We start from the raw sequence: 19,327 nt of genomic DNA on the forward strand, positions 1-19,327 counted from the left end.
GAATCCATTTGGCCTTACGAAGGAAAGGACCTAATTAAAGAGGATCAGTACGAACAACTGCTATGTAGGTGGGGTTTCGTCCCCCCTCTCCATAAGAAGGAAAGTAAAGAAGTATTGCTATAGCATCTTTTATAACACTTATTGAGCAAAAAATAATATCAAAATGGGAAGCTATTTTTGCTCAACGTGCCCTCCATCTAGGTCTATGCACTTTGAGGGCAGTGTTTCCATCTCTCTAGCCCTTCCCAGAAGAGTTCTCTGCTCACCGATTTACACCACATCAAAATGGCAGTTTGTTTTGTTTTGTTTGGATGTATCTCAGAGGTATTATGGCATTGGGAGTCACCTTCTTGAAGGTGTGTTAATGAACAAACTTGTCTATGAGCTTAGAAAAGTCTTCTCATCTTTCCGCTTGGTGTCTACTCAGTACAGCCATTAAAGGGAATGCTGGAAACTGTAGAAGTAGGAAAAAGTGTCTTCTCCGGTCCTTCCTGGATGGTCACACGTGGGAGGTGGCAGAGAACACCGCGGGGCCGCAGCAAGAACCTCCCAGAGGTGTTGGTGATGCCCCAGGACAAAGCCACTTCCATTAGAAGCAAGTTCTCTTCCCTCGGAGCCTAGAGGGGACTTCTCCCAAGGCTTTTCCTTAGACCTCTGAAACGTACACTCCCTCCCAATGAGCTGGTGTCTGCGTCCAGGGAAGACCAGCCTCGGGGCCAACCCAGCTGCCTGAATACTGCAGACGCATGGAGGCAGAAAGAGCGACTTTAAATCTATTTGTGGTTCCGTTGGGAGTCATGAGATGATCCTGAAAAAAGATTTTACCTTTGAGAGTTTCTTTCTCTCAAGTCTAAATTATAAATTGTCTTTATTTAGCCTGATGTTTCTCAGACTTCAATGTGCAAACCACCTGAGGGGTGGGTCTTGCTGACATGTGGATTCGACTTCAATAGCTCAGAGTTGGAGCCTGAGCTATTGTGTTTCTAATAAAGGCGAGGCCTTCTGCTCCCATAAAGAGCCTTGGACGCCCTAGACAGAGTCGCTAGGAGTTGGAATCTATTGGGTGGCAGAGGGGAACAAGTTCCCAGGTGCTGTTGCCAGTTCAGGAACCCACCTTTTGAGTGACCGAGTGTGGGCAGGCAGGGCCCTGCTGGTAGAGGGCAGTTTATTTCAGGTTTCAGGAAAAGGAGTCTGCCTGTAAGCTGTCTCTGTGCCCAGCATTCTGTGGCGGTGTCCCCGGAGTGGAGCAGAGAGGGGAGACAGGTCCTGGATAGGTGGCAGGTGTGCAAATCCAGGCGAGAGAGAGGAGGGAGGTTTGCAGGCCCAGGGGAGGAAGTGAAAGCGAGAAAGCCATCTTCAGTGGGTGGGTTGGCAACCGCCTGTGGCAGGGTCTTTGAGGCTCTTCAGGCTTCTTCCAAGTCCATCTGGTTTCCCCTCTGAGCATTCTCTGATATTTCATGGATTTCAGGGATCTGGGCACAGATCTAGTTCCCTGACAGACAGAGTTGGGAAAGGACTAAGCAGTCCTCAATGGGGCCGGAAACATAACATATACTCAATAAATATTTACCACGTTAAAGGCTGTTGTCTGCTCACCCAGACTAGGAGATCTTTATGGAAACCGCAGATGTGATAAGGAAACTATTCTGCATGATCTAATTTAGTGCGGGGTTCCTGCCCTCTGAAGGTTTAGCATGATGGGAACAACGTGTTTACTCTTTGTTGATGAGCTTCTTTGATACATGGCTGAGAGGCATTTATCCTTGAGTCTTGACGGATTCCCCGCCCCCTTGGCTGGGGGCCTTTGAGACAGGTACCAGACAACTACTGGAGTAAGAGTCTCCTCATGGTGTCTGACTGATTGAGAAATCCGAAGTGTTTGCTGGTTGAACACCAGGCGTGTTGGCCATAGTGGTTGGTTCTACAGAGAATGGCTATGCAGAAGATGGCTAGCTTTCCACGAGGCCATGTATTTCCAAAGGGGAATCCAACATGAAAGCTAGCAAGCCAACTGCCAATGAGTTGATTCTGACTCACCGTGACCCTATTTATAAAGGGTTGCTGAGGTGGTAAATCATTATGGGAGCAGGCTATCTCATCTTTTTCAATTGATGTGGCTGGTGAGCTTAAACTGTTGACCTTGACATGCTTACCTGACAGCACCACCAGGGCTCCTAAAGGGGAGTAGTCTTTGAATTTTCCGCCAGAAATTTCTGGCAGCATTCTTAAGACTGGAGCTTCCCACTGTTCTTCTGTTCTCCCTCTAAATGACCCTCTGTCATGCTCCGCTTGAGGACCAGATGGCCTGCTTTGTTCATGGAGTCCATGCCTCAGATAGGACACCGGGCTCTGCAGTACCCCCGTCACGGGGCCTGCGTGAGACAACCAGTGTGTGGGCGTCCAGAGTAGCACCCTGCCTCCATGTCTTTGTATCCCACTCTAACATCTCTATAGAAGGGAGCTCTGGTGGTGTAGTGGCTATGCACTGGGCCGCGATCCACGTGGTGAGCAGTTCAAACCACCAGCAGCTCCGTGGGGGAAAGACTGGGCTTTCTATCCCAGCAAACATGCCGCAGCCCTTTCATACAGTTCCTCACATGGTGGTGACCCTTAACCATAACATGATTTTCGCTGCTACTTCAGAACTGTAATTTTACTACTGTTATGAATTGGGCGACCCCTGTGAAAGGGCTGTTTGACACCTCCCCAAAGGGGTTGCGACCCCCAGGTTGAGAACTGCTGATCTATGGAATGTTGTTGCATTCTCCCACTGATGAGAGGCTCTTCGGGGTGAGCCCCTCTGCCAGCTTCAATTACAGAGCTCCTTTTCTGAGCTACAAGAAGACCCGAATGTAAGACGGCTTCCTAAAATAAATGACTGGAATGATGGTTAGCGATTATCCGCTTTCTTAAAGGACGCTGCGTGGGTGTCCCACGAGCCCTTGAAAGAAGACACTCCCATTTGGCTAAGAGGATACCACTGATTTTTTTTTCACATGCATTCTCAGGAACATGTTTGCAACATAAACTGGGACAGGCTCATAATGCCTAGAAAGCCCATGAGCCTTTCTCAGAGTTGGGACAGCCCTTTAGGACTGGACACAGATCCAGAGACTCTTGAGTAAGGATGATTTCTCATTTCCCCGAAGACCACGAAGTGCAGAGTTGTTGACGGAATAGCACCATGGCTGCCAGAGGTGCCCCTTACCTTCCCCTTCCCCCACCCCTTGCGGGTTCCCTTGGGACTTGGGGAGCAGAGGCGGGCAGAGCTCTGAGCCCAGGCGGGTGCAGGCTATGGAACCTTCTCTCCCTCCTGAGACGAAAAGGCACGTGTTATTCCACACAGCAGATTTTGGTCCGAATTATCTTCAGTCAAAATTTCCCAGGAAGGAAAACAGTCATATGAAGTATCAAGTCTTGGGCAGAGCAGCAGCATCCAGGAGGGCTGAGGAAATGTGGGTGTCAGGCATTAAAATTATGGTTCATTTCTGCACATCTCATTAAAGGATGAAAAAATATAAATGGACTTAAATGGCCCAGCCTGGAGTCACAAGGTTGACTCTAAGGGCTGAGTGGCCTGCCCTGTATAATGACAGGCATAAAGAGAAAATCTATACTGACCAGAGAGCAAGTTAATGGAAAATTTAATTGAGGTGAATGAAATGCTGAACTTCATAGGTGGTGTGGCCTGGTGCCCTTTGAACCAGGAAGGCTGGGACATGAGGCCACAGAGGGTCCTGAGGGAAAACACGATGAGCTTATCTGAGCAAGAACAAGGGGACAAGGGGCGGGACCGCGCCCAGGGAAAGAGAAGTCTGCAAGCCACCACAAGAGGCTCCGGGTGAGGATGTGCTGAAGGGCCAGGAGGAAATTTGGTTTCGAGTCCCAGAGGTGTGTGTCACTTAGCTGTCCCAGGCAGAAGAGGCTCTCTAGTCCCCAGAGCACCGAGCACGCGCTGGGAACTGGAACCCACCTTAGCGGAGCGTGTACGAGGGCTGCCTGCTGGCAGAGACACAGCCGACCCAGGTAAGATGTCATGATGCAGCTGTCGCCGGGCTCAGAGCAGAGAGGCAGAACTGTCTAGCTCAGCTGGGTTCCTGCTGTCATTTCCTGGGGCCTCTCCCGCGTGCCCCTCTTCCTCTTCCTGCTCCTGGCTGTGCTCTTGGGTGGGTGGCTAGGTGCTGGAATGGCATCTGGTTAAGCATCAGGAAAGAAAAAACAAACAAACCACAGCCTGGAACCCCCCCTCCCTCAGGGCAGTTCTACTCTGTCACGGGGGATGGCTGTGAATTGATATCTACCCAGTGGCGCCCCAACAGCAACACAAGGGCTGGGCGCAGGGGTCTGGGACATGTGGTGCTTTCATCTCCTCCAGCAGCTGAGCTGAGCGGTTGGTATCTGGACACTGGTCCACTGGCTGGATTGCTGGTTGTTCTTGTTGCCAATTTGGGGAAGGCTGGGTGCCCTGCTGGACAGTGCAGACCTACTAAGCGTCAGAGAATCGCTCTGGAGGAAGTGTGTGTGTGTGTGTGTGTGTGTGTGCGCAATGATTGTAGAAAAGATTCACCTGGTGCAGCTGCTCCACTAACTGGGAAGTTAGGACTAGTGAGAGGACATCGGTGGGGACTAGAAGGGGGCGTGTGTGTGAGAGAGAGAGTGGAGTGTGTGAAAGAGAGAGAGGACATAATGGCTGAGGCTCTGAGATCGGGGCTGCTGTGACATGACTAAGGATAATGCACAAGTTCTGGTGGCATAGTGACTGCAAGGTCAGCAGTTTGAAGCCACCAGCCACTCTTCCGGAGAAAGGTGGGGGTTTCTGCTCCCATAAAGGTTACCGTCTTGGAAACTCACACAGGCTGATCTACCCTGTCCTGGGGGGTCGATGGCAGTGAGTTGGGTGGGGGTTGTCGGTCTTAGGTGACACACACGGGATGATGTGAAGCAAACTTGGCAGATGGGGATGGTCATGCTTTTCAGCACTTTATTCTCTTCCAAAATCCAAGTGAAGTGTCCGTGGTCTTGTTTTAATAAAAATAAATAGTGCGGACTCGCTGGACTGCAAGCATGAGTCCTTGGGTCCTGAGACAGACTTAGCTGGGGCGTCATTTGCCACTCCCGGCACCCTCTGCCTGCTGTGCTGCTTTCCCGGTGCCCAGCCTTTTGTCTGGCTTTTGATTGCCCTCCCCTTGCCCGGGTCTGCTTTCTGCTCCCCTCCCCTGCAGAGCTTCTCTGCGTGCCAGGTGTTCAGGCTTCCTCTGCAGGACTGACCCAGGGATGTTGCTCTTAGGTGTCACTGAGTTGTTTCCCACCCAAAGTGGCCCGTGCGCATCAGAATGGAACACTGTCCGTTCCCGGGCCCGTCCTCACCACTGTTCCTATGAGCCAGTTGGTGCAACCACGGTGTCAATCTAGCTCCCCGACGGCCTTCCTCTTTTTCACTGTCTTTCTACTTTACTGAGCACGGTGTCCTCCAGGGACTGTTCTCTCCTGACACTACGTCCAAAGAATGTCACAAGCGGGCTTGTCAGGAGCTGTGTAGCAGGAATAGGTTGTACCAAAACCCAAACCAAGCTCACTGCTATCGACTCAATGCCACCTCTAGAGGGCAGGGTAGAACTGCCCCTGGGGCTTTCCAAGACTAACTGTTTACAGGGGTAGAAAATCCCGTCTTTCTCCCACAGGGCAGTGGTGGTCTCTAACTGCTGACCTTGCAGTTAGCAGCCCAGTGCATCATCACGGCACCCCCAGGGCTCCCAGGCTGTACAGGGGACCTGAAAGCCAAGAACACAGGATGTTCCCAGGAGGGCTGGGTGGGGTGAGCAAGGGAAAGAGCACACAGACCCCTGGGCTTCATGCCCCAAACATGGGGTCACAGACACGGTTCCGATTCACAAGCAAGCAGGCCTCCCTCGAGGCTGGGTGGATAGGAACTCTTGTAGGGGGTTCACTGGCAGCGACAATAGGCAGGCTTTGTGTGCAGCGGTCGGTCGAGGGGAACTGCGGTCCACCAGCAGAGTAGCACTGGAGAAAGAGAAACAGCAGGTCCTCCCCAAAGTTCCCAAGAGACCAAGTCCTGACGCCGTGGCAGGCTTCTGCGAGCAGCCTGCACATTTGCCTCTGTTGAAGCATGCTATCATGGGTGTTCGAAAAGCTGATTCTTTTTTCTGGAGGAAAGATTTAATGATTTACAAGTAGCTTCATTAGTCCCTCGGGTAGAGGCAGGGGGTTAGAGAAGCCGCAGAACAAAAGGCTTCTTTCTGCATTGCTTCCTTGGCATTCTCCACGGCAATTAAATGCCTCGCATCGAGGCTGGGTTGGCTTTCCTTGTTTAATGAGAGGCGAGGACTGAGGAGGTGGCTTATTTCAGAGCAGAGGATCCAGGAGGAAATGACTGTGAACTTGCCAGCGCTGGGTACTTCCGGAGCCGGAAACTGAGCCATCCATCTCAGGTCTGCTGGCCCCCTCTGGTGTTCACTCAGCAGCAGTCGCAAGTCCCTGGAAAACGTGGCTCTTTAATGACAGATGTGCTCCTTTTCTTAAGCCAACTTGAAGCAGTGGATTGAGGTTAACAGCCATCCATGTGCCGCACGGTTCAACTAAATTCTTAAGCTGCCGGGAGTTCTGAAGATGAGCATTCATCGTCTTTTAAATTAGTGGTCTTCTGGGTTTTGAAAAGTACAGGTATCACTGTTAAGGCAATCACAACTCAAGGCAGCTCCTGAACGTCAGAGCTGACCTGTGTACGACGGGATCCCCAATGGCTGACTTTTCAGAAAGAAATCACCAGGCCTTCCTCCTGAGTCACCTCTGGGTCAACGTAAATCTCCACCTTGTTTCTGTTAACAGCTGAGCATGTTGACTGCTGGCCCCACCCAGAGACGTTGAGCAGAGCATATTTATCCAGTCATTTTAGAAAACTACACTGTAGATTGCGTTCTGTTCACTTGGTTTGTTGAAGGTCATAGTTTACAGTGAGAGCTTTGGCGCCATTATCAGTCTTGACATAGTTCTCCTATTTGAGTTCTTCCTGACCATTTGATGGCGGTGCACAGAGCTTCTGACTCCCAGGGCTGGGCCCAGAGGGGCAGTCTCGCCTTTTGGGGACCTTCCTGGGCATGCCCTGAGTGAAAATTGGGTGGGGTACTAGGACTGTGTGGTCTGAGAGCCCCAGAACCAACCCTGTACACGTGTCTAGGTCCATCATGACCCCTTTCCTGCTTCCCTAGTCCCGTCTGCGATAAGGAATTCCTGCGACCAGGAATTGATCTGCCACCAACCAAGAGTCTGATGAGTTCATGCTAAAATTAGCCACACTCCCATGAATCCTTTGGTCCTCAGGATGGCCTCTTGTTGATGCCCATAATGGTGGTTGGTCTTTGTCTTGTCTTGGTCCTGCTTAAGACTTAATAAAGGAGTCTAAATATATTTAAATTGGGGATATGTTTTGTTTTTCCTCCCAGAACAAACCTAAAACAAGAAGAAATGGGGGTTAGATGTGAGCTAGAACTCATGGGTAGTGGAGTTTGCGATATGGTGACCTGTGAGGGCCATTGAAAAGATTTGAATTAAAAGGCTCAAGTATCTACGGAGGTTTTCTCTTTCGATACCAGCCTGCCTGACAAGAGGTGGGGCTAGCCTAGTGCTGTCCAAATACACATTCACAGTTTTTGTGATATCTGCACAAAACCCATACAACTGCTTACCTCGTGGTTTTCTTTAAGTGGATTCATTTCTTCCAACTTTACGCTCATCCTAAGCAATGGCACTGAGACTGGGCAAGGGAGGGAAGGTGGAGATTTGGACAGCATGCGTGGAGCCCATGGCATCTTGGGACTACATTTCCCAGAACCCCTTGCTACCTCAGATGGAAATTTCCAAGGATTTCCACCTACGGCAACCTTTCAGAATGTTTGATGTGCATAGAGGGAGAAAGAAATACTTGGGCCAGCTGTATTGGCTGGTAAGGTTTTCATCCTCCTAGGAATTTTTAAGCAAACTTCTCTTCAGATGCCTTCTGTCTTTCCAAAGTAAATCTTTCTCTTGGTAAAACAAGAACCCAATTCCAGTAACAATCCAGCATCGGGAGAATCCTGAGTCCATGTGCTGTGGATAGTGTTTGCATATGCATTCAAATATAGGACTATTAATACAGACAAGCTTCATGCACGTGCACCCTGAAGTCACCTGGAGCCCCAGGGTGGGTTCATTTGGGGAAATGCCATGCTAGGTGCATGTGAACGTCCTTTGGTTTCCTCTTGTGGTTACATGTTGATGACATCATCATGATTCACTTTGACCCCCAGCTGTGATTTATAAAGGGGAGGGAAATATTGTTTCAATCAGAACCAAACAGATCCATACAGTCAGTCAGAAAGCCAGCGGCGCCTGCGCACTTGACCATGTTTCTCGTGTTCCTCCCGGGTCCAGCACCCCAGCAGAGCCGTTTCTGGGTGTCGTGGTGACCGGCCCAGATGGCCTTGCACCTGGGCCAGCTGCGGAGTCACTGGCTCATCCTTGGCTGGGTGGAAAGTCATTGCTTGATGGTCTCTGAAGTCGGTTTTATTTCCTGATTAATTCGTTTGGATCAGAGCCCGGAGGCTGGCTTTTCTTACCTTTGGTCCCACCTGTGGTTGTCAGTGATCTTTAAACCAGTAAGGCCCACAGTCCCTTGTTCCCCGCTTCCACATGTTATCATAAGAGAATGCGCCTTTAAGCATCTATGTGTTCTTCACCAATAGTACAGGTGGGCAGACTATGGCCATTCTCCACCTTAGACTCCCAGCATTCCAGGGGCATGGTTGACATGGAGCTACCACACCTTGTAATACCGAGAGGACAGTTTCCTTCCATGTTGTCGTTGTGGATCACAAACCCAGATTGAGAATGGATGGCTGGTCCTTTGTATTGTGAATTTTAATGCATGCTCCGGCCAAGGGCAGTCTCCGGGCTGCTCCGGCCCAGGGGTTTATTCAGCAAATATTTATGTACAACTCGATGCTGACCACCATGCCAGACCCTGTGTGTAGCTTAGTCACATGTACCAAAGTGCCATTGTCTCCAAATGTGAGAACTGTCCCATCAAACACAAAGGCTGTATGAGGACAGCCTGACCCTGGCTTAAGAGTGTGCTGGACTTCCTTTCCCTCTCCATCGTTTGGTTCAGCAGGCAGCCTAGTCCAGAGCTTCTGAGCAGGTCCTTCTTCGTCTCTTCCTTCTTTCTAGCACAGAGGGCAGAGCTGGGAGGACTGGCCTAGCAGAGGTTCTTGGAAGCATCTTGCGGCCCTGCATTGGCCAGGGACCGTGCCATGTAGAGGGGCCCCACCCTGTAGGTGCCACCTGTGCCCCAGCGCTAAAGTCGGGCTTGGCAGACTTTACTGCGCATCACTCTCGGAGGTGGCTTCACAATTCCCTGAAAAGGGCTGAACTTGTGCCCTGACGTCAGTTTGCAGGCAAGGGCAAGAACCTTGTGCGCCCCAGTGGTGAGGTCATCTACTGCCTCCCCAAATAAAGCAAAGTGCAAGCAGTGAACACCCTGGGCTGCTGACCAAACTCTGGGGAGTTCTACCCAGAGGCCCCTGGGAAGAAAGGCCTGGCGATCTACTTCCCAAAAGGCAGCTGTTGAAAACTCCCTGGAGCCCAGCTGGACTCTCCCATACCGGGGCTCACCGTCAGTCAGTGGGGTTTGACGGCCATGTTTATGTCTTAGCGCTTGCAGACATCTGAATCTTGCGGCCCCCAATGCATTTCCCTAGCACCAACCTTGGACAAGCGGCTGGGGTTTTGTTGTTGTTGTTGTGGTCACTCGGTTACATTTTCTTTGGAAATGTCAGACCTGTTTTGAAGGTGTCTGGTATACCAATGATGACTGGTGGGACCAGGTGGGCATGAGCTCGTTTGGGGACCGGTGAAGCTGATCAGTGGATAGGAGTAGGCTGTTTCCTTCCTCCTGGTTTCCCCGTGATTCCGAATGTACATTGGACTCTGTCCTGAGCGGAAAAAGAAGAGAAAGCCATTTGGCCACAGGTGTGGCTCACAGAGCCCAGCAGACGGTACGGCTGTCTTTTCAGGCCCTGAGAGAAGCGTCTTACCTGGGGGGTGCTTTAGGGAGTGATGGTGTGGGGTGCCTTTCTCTGCATCCCCACACCCCACACCAAAAGGGGCCACTGTGGCACCGGGGGAAGTTTGGGACGATTAAGCCACCAGCGGCCACTTGAACTGCCCTCTGATCTCTGCCTCTCTGCACTGCCTTCCTGTTTAGCAAGAACGACCCCCAGGGAGGAGCGCTTGCTGAACCCTCCTGTCGGCATGAACCGCTACAGTGTGGACCCCAACACCTCTGCCGCTGCCTTTAACCACAGGAGCTCCTGGCAGACCCCCTCCTCCCCGATGTCCTGCAAGAGACAGAACTCCGGAGAGAGCCGCCTGAGGGGAGGCCCCGCTGCCACCTGCAGTGGTGTCTGCACAAGCGTCCTGCCCGCTACAGGCCCCTCGGCATCGGGGCCAAGGCCCCCAGCGTCCAGCCCCAAGAGAGACGGGGCGGCTCTGGAAGGAAGCCGATGTGGTACTGTAATGCATGCGTTGGGTTCCTCTGCCTGGGCCCGGGGCCCTGCCTGCAGCGGGTGGAGATTGAAGAATGGGGGGGGGGGGGAGCATTCCCACAGGCTCCTTCACGGGGCTTTGTTGTTGTCCAAGGCTCTCACCTGCAGCCTCTGACCTGTAGACATAGGCTGAAGCTGTAGGAATCCATGGATCCCAATGGACATTGGCTCAAAAACCACAGAAGTGTGCGTTAGGGTTTAAGGATTGCAGGGGGGTGTCTCTCCTTGGTGCGGGGAGCCCGGTTCCTTGCATTGTGTTGCCCAGCCCCTCCCCTGGCCCCAAGCCCCTTGCCTGCAGTGGGCAGAAAGAGGAGTGTGTGTAGGAGGAACGCCCACCACCCCTGCTCATGGTCGGTTGGCAAGGGCTGCTCGTTTTCCTGCACTTGACTGCAAGGGAGGCGGGGAAGTGTCTGGATTGGGGTAAGGAGTTTTCCCTCGTACAGTAGACGCCATATGCAGGATCCACACGCGTGGCTGCTGCTGTTAGGTGCAGTTGAATCGCTTCCGACTCATAGCGACCCGATGTACAACAGAATGAAGCATTGTCCTGTCCTTTGGGGACCCTGCGTACAACAGAATACTGCCAGGTCCTACCTAAAACCAACCAACCAAACAACAACAATACGACTCACTGCTATTGAGTCAGTGCTGACGCATAGCAACCCTACAGGACAGGGAGAACTGCCCAGGTAACTAACTGTTCATGGGAGTAGAATGCCCCTGCCGTCCTCAGAGCAGCCGGGGGTTTCAAACTGCTAACTTTGCAGATCGCAGCCCAACGTGCAGCCACGACACCCCCAGGGACCTTTTCACTCCATCCAACGTCCTACAAATCCACCCACATCATGAACTGTGTCCCAGTTTCATCATTGCCCCTTCAGGCTGCAGGTCTTTATGGAAGCAAACTGCCTGCCATGTCTGTCCCCACACGGCAGCTGGTGGGTTCCAGCTACCCTTGCAGTTGGCATCCGAGTGCTGTTACCACTGTACCACCAAGAGGGCCTTGTATGATCCAAGTTAAGCAAAATGCACTCCACACCCGCCCGCCATCCCCCCAGAGAAAGCCTGTTGGAATGCAATGTACAAAATCCTGTCGCTACAAAGATCGTTTGGAGTGCGTTCAGACTTATGGCTTTTAAAAATCCGTGTTAAGCTTCAGTCTGCCAGCACAGTGCGTGATGGTACGGGTTGTGGAGCCAGACTGCCTGGGCTGGAATCCCAGATCCCCCACTTCCTGACTGTGTGATCTTTGGGAAGTGTGCACTTCTTCGTGCCTCAGTTTCTTCACCTGCAAGAGCAGAAGCATTTGCAAAGTCCTAGGATCTGCGGCACAGGATTGCTGGAAGGACTGACTGAGGGCATGCACACGTATAATTGGTTCTCATGAGTCACAGCCATGTCCTCCAGGCCATGTGTGAACACTTTCGTAGCCAATGGAGAATCTGCCCGATGCAACCTCAGTGGGAACATGCCTGTCAGGTGACTCGAATAGTTCATCCTCTGCACATGAGCCTTTCCGAGCACGACTGCCAAAAGTGCCTGCGTGTTTTTAGTGAGTAGGCAGGCTGGCCAGTGACCTGAGAATAATGCAGATGGACTGGATTTGGCACAAGGCCACTACATAGAAAGAGCTAAAGAAATGTTCCACACAAGTAGGTGGAGTGGTCTCAGGCCACTTGAACACAGTCCCCAACTGATTACAGCCCACCATCTCGCATCTGAAGAAAGGAGACCCCAGGCCAAGGAGGCAGGGAGTCTCCAACTTACTCCAATGTAGCATCTCAGCTAGCTGGCTGTGTCGTCCTTAGGAAGCCACGTTTCTGCTCAGAGTTCAGTTCCCCGGAGCAGTGGCCCCAATAAGCTTCACAAAGGAGCTGCTTTAGGATCCGTGAAGCTCCATACATTCCTCAAACCCCTCTGATGATCCTGGCCCTACGTATTCTCACCTGACTTGAGAGGAAGGATCCTCTGAGGGGCAGACCACAGATTCCCCTGGCCATGGCGGCTCTTGCCTAAAGTGCCCAAAGACCACTCCTGAAAACCATCATGCAGACATTGTCATGTCCACGTAGAAGATTTGGATGGGCAAAGGCCCATTTTTAAAAAGGGAGCGAGATTATTCCATCTGATCTCTAAGAGAAGGCCTGGTTCCATCCAGCATCTTTGAGCAATTGAGGATCAGTAGTTAGTTACCTTACGGGTTTATCCTTAGAGTTAGCATAACATCTGACGTGCACTAGGTTTTTAACAAGCAGTCATGTGCCCAGTGCCTTCGTGTGGCCACCGGATTGTCACAACCCTCATCCTGGTGCCTCGCCACTCAAGCTGCTCTCTAATGTCTCTTTCATCCAACCTCTTTTACTCAACCCAGTTCTCGTCTACCTAGACAGCAATCTGATTGAAATTGGCTCATGTTTCTGAGACCATGGCTTCCTGGGGTGATTCAGACAGCTAAACACTGAAAGTTAGAGGTGGGTGCCCACCTGGGGAGACCAGCCTGGTGACCCAATATGGCCTTGAGAAAACCCCGTGGCAGCAGTACAACCCCCCCACACATGGGGTCGCCATGAGTCAGCATTGGCTTTACAGCAAATAATCCCACCACCCTGAGAATATTGCCACTGTGCAGAAAGGAGTTATTTATCCCCTCATTCAAGATCACCTGCTATGGAGTTGGCCCGTGGCTCATGCTGGCCGCATGTACTTGAGGCCTTATCATTTATGGGTTTCACTGACTGAGGGGGTTTGCAGGGGTCACCAGGCCTTTTTCCTGGCTGCCTTTGTTGGGACGCTCCGCAGAAGCCTGCTCAGCATCACAGCAATTCATAAGCCTCAACCGATGGCTGTGCCTGAGGCTCCTCGTCTGGGAATTAAACCAAAGTCCCCCCATGGGAGGCCAGGATTCTACCACTGAGCCCCATGGTCCCCCAGATCATCCAGGCGGTGAAAAGTTCAGACTACACTCAAGCCTATGCCACAATGTTTGGCTGCAGAGAGTATCTGTCACTTGCTCAATAGTGGCCTGGCCCATCTCTGTCCCTCTGGAGATACTGGGTTAGTGGAACCCGGACCCTTCAAAGGGTCTCAAAGTAGCCTCCTGCTCCCGTCGCCACAGTGCCTCGGGTCCCCTTCCACCTGAGCTCTGAGATGTACTCCCATTCCAGCTGCCCCTCATTTCCATCTCCTCCAGCCTTGGTTCTCCTGGAATTACTCTGTGGCTATCGGGATAGGTCCAGCCTTGGGCGCAGAACGCAGCTCTGAAATGGCCCCTCGGTCCAGGTTGTCCCAGGAGAGCCTCAGGGTCTTGGATGAGGCCAGAGATCCGGAGATCCTCAAGGTCTGCCACATTCCTCTCAAGCACCTCCTGAGAACGAGTTGTCTCCTTATGTCATTTAGGAAGATTGGAGCCTCCTGCCTAACACTCTGAAAATCAGATTTGCTTCTCATTGGCAGAAGGACGGAACTGTGAGGTCTGGCCATGCCCAGAGGCGCTCTGCCTCCTGGGACCGCAGGGTAGTGGGGCAGTGGGAGATCCTTGTTGAGATTTTGTGAAACTGGTGAAGAAAAACGCCATGATTCATCCTCTGTGGGTCCGTTAACCCCAAAGATCTCTTTTAACCAGGGCGCTGGATGGAACCTTAGCTACCAGTCAGCCACATTCTCCGCAGGGAGGGCAATGCAGCCATAGGCTGGAGAGGGCGCCACGTCTGCTTACACCTCATTGGCTGGAGCTTAGTCACGTGGCACGAGCTGCGAGGAGCGCCGGGAAATGCGAGCCACGAGCCCGGGAATCCGGGACACTGTTACAAAAGAAAGGAGAGCAGGTGGAACCAAGGGGTTCAGCTCAAGCCCGCGAGGCAGCCGAGGCTGGGTGCTCCGTAAAGACGTATGGTCTCGGAGACTTCGGCACGCTCGACTCTGGCGCTGGCCGTGCTTCGGCTTCTTACCTAAGGCCTGGGGGCACGATGGTTAAGCGCTCCGATGGAGCGACAAGGTTGGCAGCTGGCACCCTCCGGCTGCCCTGGAGGCGAAGAACCTGGCGCTCTGCTTCTTTAAAGATCACAGCCAAGCAACATACCTACATACATACAATCGAAGGATGGATTGTTAAGAAGATTTGTAAGAGCCCCCCCCAATAAAATGATTAATAATAATAAAAAAGTTTACAGCCAAGAACGCAGCCCAAGGGCCGGGGCTTCTGTGCCCTATGGGTGACCGAGAGTTGGGACGGACTTCCCGCACGTTACAAAAGCTGTGGAATAAAGACGTTGGGTAACACTAGCGCAGGCTCGGCCACACCTCCCTTCCATAAACACTTCCTCTCTCTCCTCCTCTGGCAGGCTTTACACTCCGTTCCTCTAGCCTGACCCCTAATAGAGACCAGACTCCCAGCTTCCTAAGGCTCTTGTTCATATTTGAGCCCCACAACCTTTGGGCTGGAGCTTTCCCCCTGCAGAGCTAATCTAAAGGTTTTAAAACCCACACAAGCCACTCAGTCACCCAAACCTCTCAGCCTTCCCTCTCGGGGGAACATTGACCTGAGATTCTGGTAGGAGGTGTTCACAGGGACATGTTTCCCTGGGATTTGCAACGCTTCAGAAATATAACAGCTCTCCCTCTCAGGCCAGCACAATCAAGGGCTAGGAAGACATTTCAGAGGCTACGGCTTTCTGACTTCTGCCTTTAACAGGAGAGGCTGTAGACTCTCCAACCCCAATTAGGTGCAAACAATTAGGATTAGGATTCAGAATCAAGGAACAAAGGCAAACCTGACCTTAAGTTTCAATGTGCATGCTTCCTGTGGGTTGGGTTGTGCTTTGCTAGGGAAAGGTGCTGGAAAGACACTAGGAAATGAAGAATTGGGGATTGCAGGAGTGAGCCAAAGGTGGCCACTTTACGTGCCAGATTCTTCACCTAGACAGGAAGTCGTGGGCACAGAAAGGAAGGTTGCTGGGGGCCCATGCCCTGGCCAAGCTTTCTTCTGTGGGAAATTGGGAACCAGTCATTTGAACAGGGACGTGAGTTAATGAACATGGGATTTAGGAAGATGAATCTCCTGGTTACTTATGGAACTGCATATAATAATAATAACAATAACAACTACTTTGGATTACTATAAACAAACCCTCATACATACACGCAATGGACTATGCCGCATTCCTAAAAAGCAGTGACAAGTCTGTCAAACGCCTCAGGACTTGGACAAGTCAGACGACACTCAGCTCAGCAAAGCCAGCCAGCCTCGTCTTTATGACACCATTATTAATGAGGAAGAGAGAGAAACGGCTCCATACCAAAGGAAAAAGACTTTGGAGACGATGGTGAGGCTGGGCACAGGGAAGGGAGTGACAGAGGCGATCGTCAGAGAGCTAAGGAGGGAGGGAAAATAAGACAAGCAAAAAGAACCACCTACACCGGGGTTCCTGGGAGACTGCCCCTGTGTTGTTGGGACGGCTGTGCAACCTCAGGGAGTATGTTCTGATTGTGTGTGTGATGTGCCACCAAGAAAATGAATGGCATTCAAGCGAGAGAGAGAGAGGGGGGGGGGGGGCGGGGGGGCATTGTCTTAAAAACCTGCGACTATTTACCCCTCAGACCTACACAGTGGACTGCGTGCTTGGAAAGGAGAAGTCAAACGGAGCGTGACATCAGTTCTTTTATGACACACAAGCTAGGCTTTGGTGGTGGTGGCTTGTTAAGGAGCCCCGTGTCGTTCAACTGTTCAAGCTTTCAACTGCTCACCAAACATTTGTCCATCCGAGCCCTCCCCAGGGTACCTCAAAAGAAAGCCCTGTTAATCTATGTCCCCCAAACTCTGCTGTTGACCATTGTGTGGGGTTCAGGCCCAGCCCGCACATATGAGGTTGCTGTGAGGTAGGCACCTGGACGGCCACTGGCTCTTCAAGCGAAGTGAAAGGTGGAGGAGGGGCAGCATTTGGGCATAGCAAGTGCACCCAGACAGGAGGTGTGCAGATGGGGAGTCAGCCTCTCCCTCTTGGGCACCTGACAAAGGTTAGCCACGATCCAGGGGTAGTCTAATGCACATTCGTCCTTCCAGGGAGAAAAATACCTATTGTGGGGTCCTCCCCAGCCCTGTCAAGTAGAACAGAGTAGGATTGCTTCATGGGGTTCGAGTGGCAGGTGGGCTCCAGCTCTCAACTTTCAGGTAGCAGCGGAGTGCTTAATCACTGAGCCCCAGGGCAGCTCCTTCCCGGTAGCGCATGGCCGTTTGTTAGATGAGGGGTTCAGCCTTCTGATGGAAACCCTTCTCTAATGCTTCAGTTCCTGGGGTGTGAGGGGTGCTTTCACCCATAGGAAGCCAGGCCACTGGAGGGCGGGGGAGCCCCTTCCCGGGTCAAAAGAGGCAGGCGGCACGCAGGCAGGTGTGGGTCCCCAAGCCTCCGCCTCACAGTCTCCCTCTCTGTGCTCCACCCACGCAGCCTCAAGTCCTTCTGCAGGCGGCCAGGAGCCCCGGCGGCCCAGGGCCAGGAACCCCGCCACCTGGACAGTGGAGGATGTGGTCCGGTTCGTGAAGGACGCTGACCCGCAGGCTCTGGGGCCTCATGTGGAGCTCTTCAGAAAGCACGTATGCGAGTGATGGACCTGGCCTCCAACCGGGGTGGGAGGGTAGAGGGCTGTGGAAGGAGGGAGCTGCGGCTGTGACTGACCCAGGCCTAAGGGAATGTTCCAGTGAGCCAGAGATGAGAGGCCAGCCAGAGCCACAGGCTCCTCAGGGCACAACCACCACTTGGGTTTGTCCTTCAGGTTGTTTGTCCATCCTGTCCCCTCCTGCTGGGCCTCTTAGAGAGTGCCCTCTCTCCTCCTGCCCAACATCTGCTTTCCACACACATTTTGGATGCAGGCAAGCCATGAATGTGCCCCTTCCTGAAACATCTTGGAGGATTAAAGGAACCAAGTGTACTTGTAGAAACCCTAAACAATACAACAAAGCTCCAAAGGAACCACAGGACAGGGTAGAGCGGCTCCTCTGGGGTTCTGAGACTAGCTCCGTACAGGAGCAGGGGCCTTCAGTCCTTGTGTATCTCGGGCTTGATGACCTTGGCGTGTTTTGCAGTCTTTGTTCCAGGTAGTTCCTCTGAACGGCTAGTTTCAGTCATAGTTTCTAAGAAGTCTCGTCTAGTGTGAACCTCATGTTTTTCATCTCAGAGGCAATTCTCGGGGTTAGAAGTACTTTTCATGTCTCGGCATGTCCAGGTGTTCCTTACATTTTGGAATAAGGAATAATCTCAGGGATGGCCATGACTGCTAATTTTAGCAACTGTCGGTTTTTACTGTGTAATTTTTCTGCCCCCCACCCGGGTCATATTTGAATGAGAAGGTAAACAGTATGTATGGGATACTGGGAACATGGGTGCGTTATATATGACGCTACCAATCATGGTGGGGGGGGGGTGTAGGACTACGCAAGTGGCCACTTGGTTGCTATTATTGTTGTTTTATGGGGTGGGGGTATTTAAGACGATCTTCAAGAGGATATGCCATCTAAATGAATCCACATGCCCTTAACACCCACCCCCATAACCTTAGCCTAAGCTTCTAGGGCAGCGATTCTCAACCTGTGGGTCTCGACCCCGTTGGGGGTCAAACAACCCTTTCACAGGAGTCGCCCGATGAGGAACTGTCTAAAGGGTCGCGGCATTAGGAAGGTTGAGAACCACTGCTCTAGGGAATGACTGTGACTCTCTTCTGGGTCTTCTTTCCGCCGACCCTCTCCCCACAGGAGATCGACGGCCACGCACTCCTGCTGTTGAAGAGCGACATGGTCATGAAATACCTCGGCCTGAAGCTGGGGCCTGCGTTGAAACTCTGCTACCACATCGAGAAGCTGAAGCAAACCAAGTTCTGAAGTTCTAAAAGATGGAGACAGAAATCCAAGACTACGCTGGAGAAGTCATTTTCTACTTTACCACCACGGGATAGATTCTCCTCTCGAAGGGAGCAGCCACCAGGTCTTGGCCTTTAAAAAAAAAAAAAAACACTCATGCACCGTTGCCTTCTTAAACATTCAATACAGCCCTCTCGAAAGGCTCTCTGCGTGTTCACAATTTGCCAAAAAAAAACCCAATAATTTTTTCCCCAAAAAACCTATCCCTCTGACGGCTCCTGGGATGTCATTTGCTCTGAGTGTGGGTCTAAGTTTTATAAGGAGAAGATGGGAGCCGAAGGACAGGGACAGGGAGAGCCCTGGACGGGTCAAGGAAGGGGCCTCTTTCATGCTCCCCTGGAGACCTAGTCAGGGTGAGCCTTCCCGAGTCCACCCTGGAAGGGGTCTTCTGAGGCTGACTGCCTCGCCTTGCACTATCTGGAAAACCTGAATTATTTTACTGTCTGAAAGAGCAGGCAAGCACCCGCCGGCACCCCGCCCTCCCTGGTCCTTCATCTACAGGACTGTGTGTCCACTAGAGGGCACACAGCTCATGGAGCGTCAGCTCTGCCCCGCGGCTTGTGAACAGAGGCTGGGCTGCACAGAACAGCCAACAGACACCGCAGTCAGCACAGGTGGTGGCCTGGGAAGAATCACCTCTTGCCTCCCCGACGGTGCTAGCTCATTTCCCAATGGTATTGCCCACTCTGCAGGGGCAAGCATTTGGAAGCATCCTCTTTCCCAGAGTCCCCTGGCACCCTGGGGCCTTTCTGAGGGTTACTGACATGTAATCATGGGTGCTTATTTTGAAAGCAAGATGTCTCTGCTACGCCTTGAAAGGGGG

The 19,327-nt window shown here is 52.1% G+C and overlaps 1 protein-coding gene across 2 annotated transcripts in view; it reads left to right on the plus strand.

Annotated features, from left to right (window-relative positions):
• The window catches only part of SCML4 (Scm polycomb group protein like 4), a 53,622-nt gene extending 35,157 nt beyond the window's left edge, over positions 1–18,465 (plus strand). Inside the window, exons 5-7 of one of the 2 annotated variants that reach the window (XM_075554001.1) lie at positions 10,263–10,561; positions 17,039–17,184; positions 18,340–18,465. In XM_075554001.1, the coding sequence (XP_075410116.1) occupies positions 10,263–10,561; positions 17,039–17,184; positions 18,340–18,465 (571 nt within the window). Of the gene's footprint in view, positions 1–10,258; positions 10,562–17,038; positions 17,185–18,339 lie in introns of both variants that reach the window. The other variant, XM_075554000.1, reaches the window with a different exon arrangement.
• Positions 18,466–19,327: the final 862 nt, after the last annotated feature.

This window comes from Tenrec ecaudatus, chromosome 7 (assembly GCF_050624435.1).
Source record: "Tenrec ecaudatus isolate mTenEca1 chromosome 7, mTenEca1.hap1, whole genome shotgun sequence".
In the NCBI taxonomy this organism is placed as follows: Eukaryota; Metazoa; Chordata; class Mammalia; order Afrosoricida; family Tenrecidae; genus Tenrec; species Tenrec ecaudatus.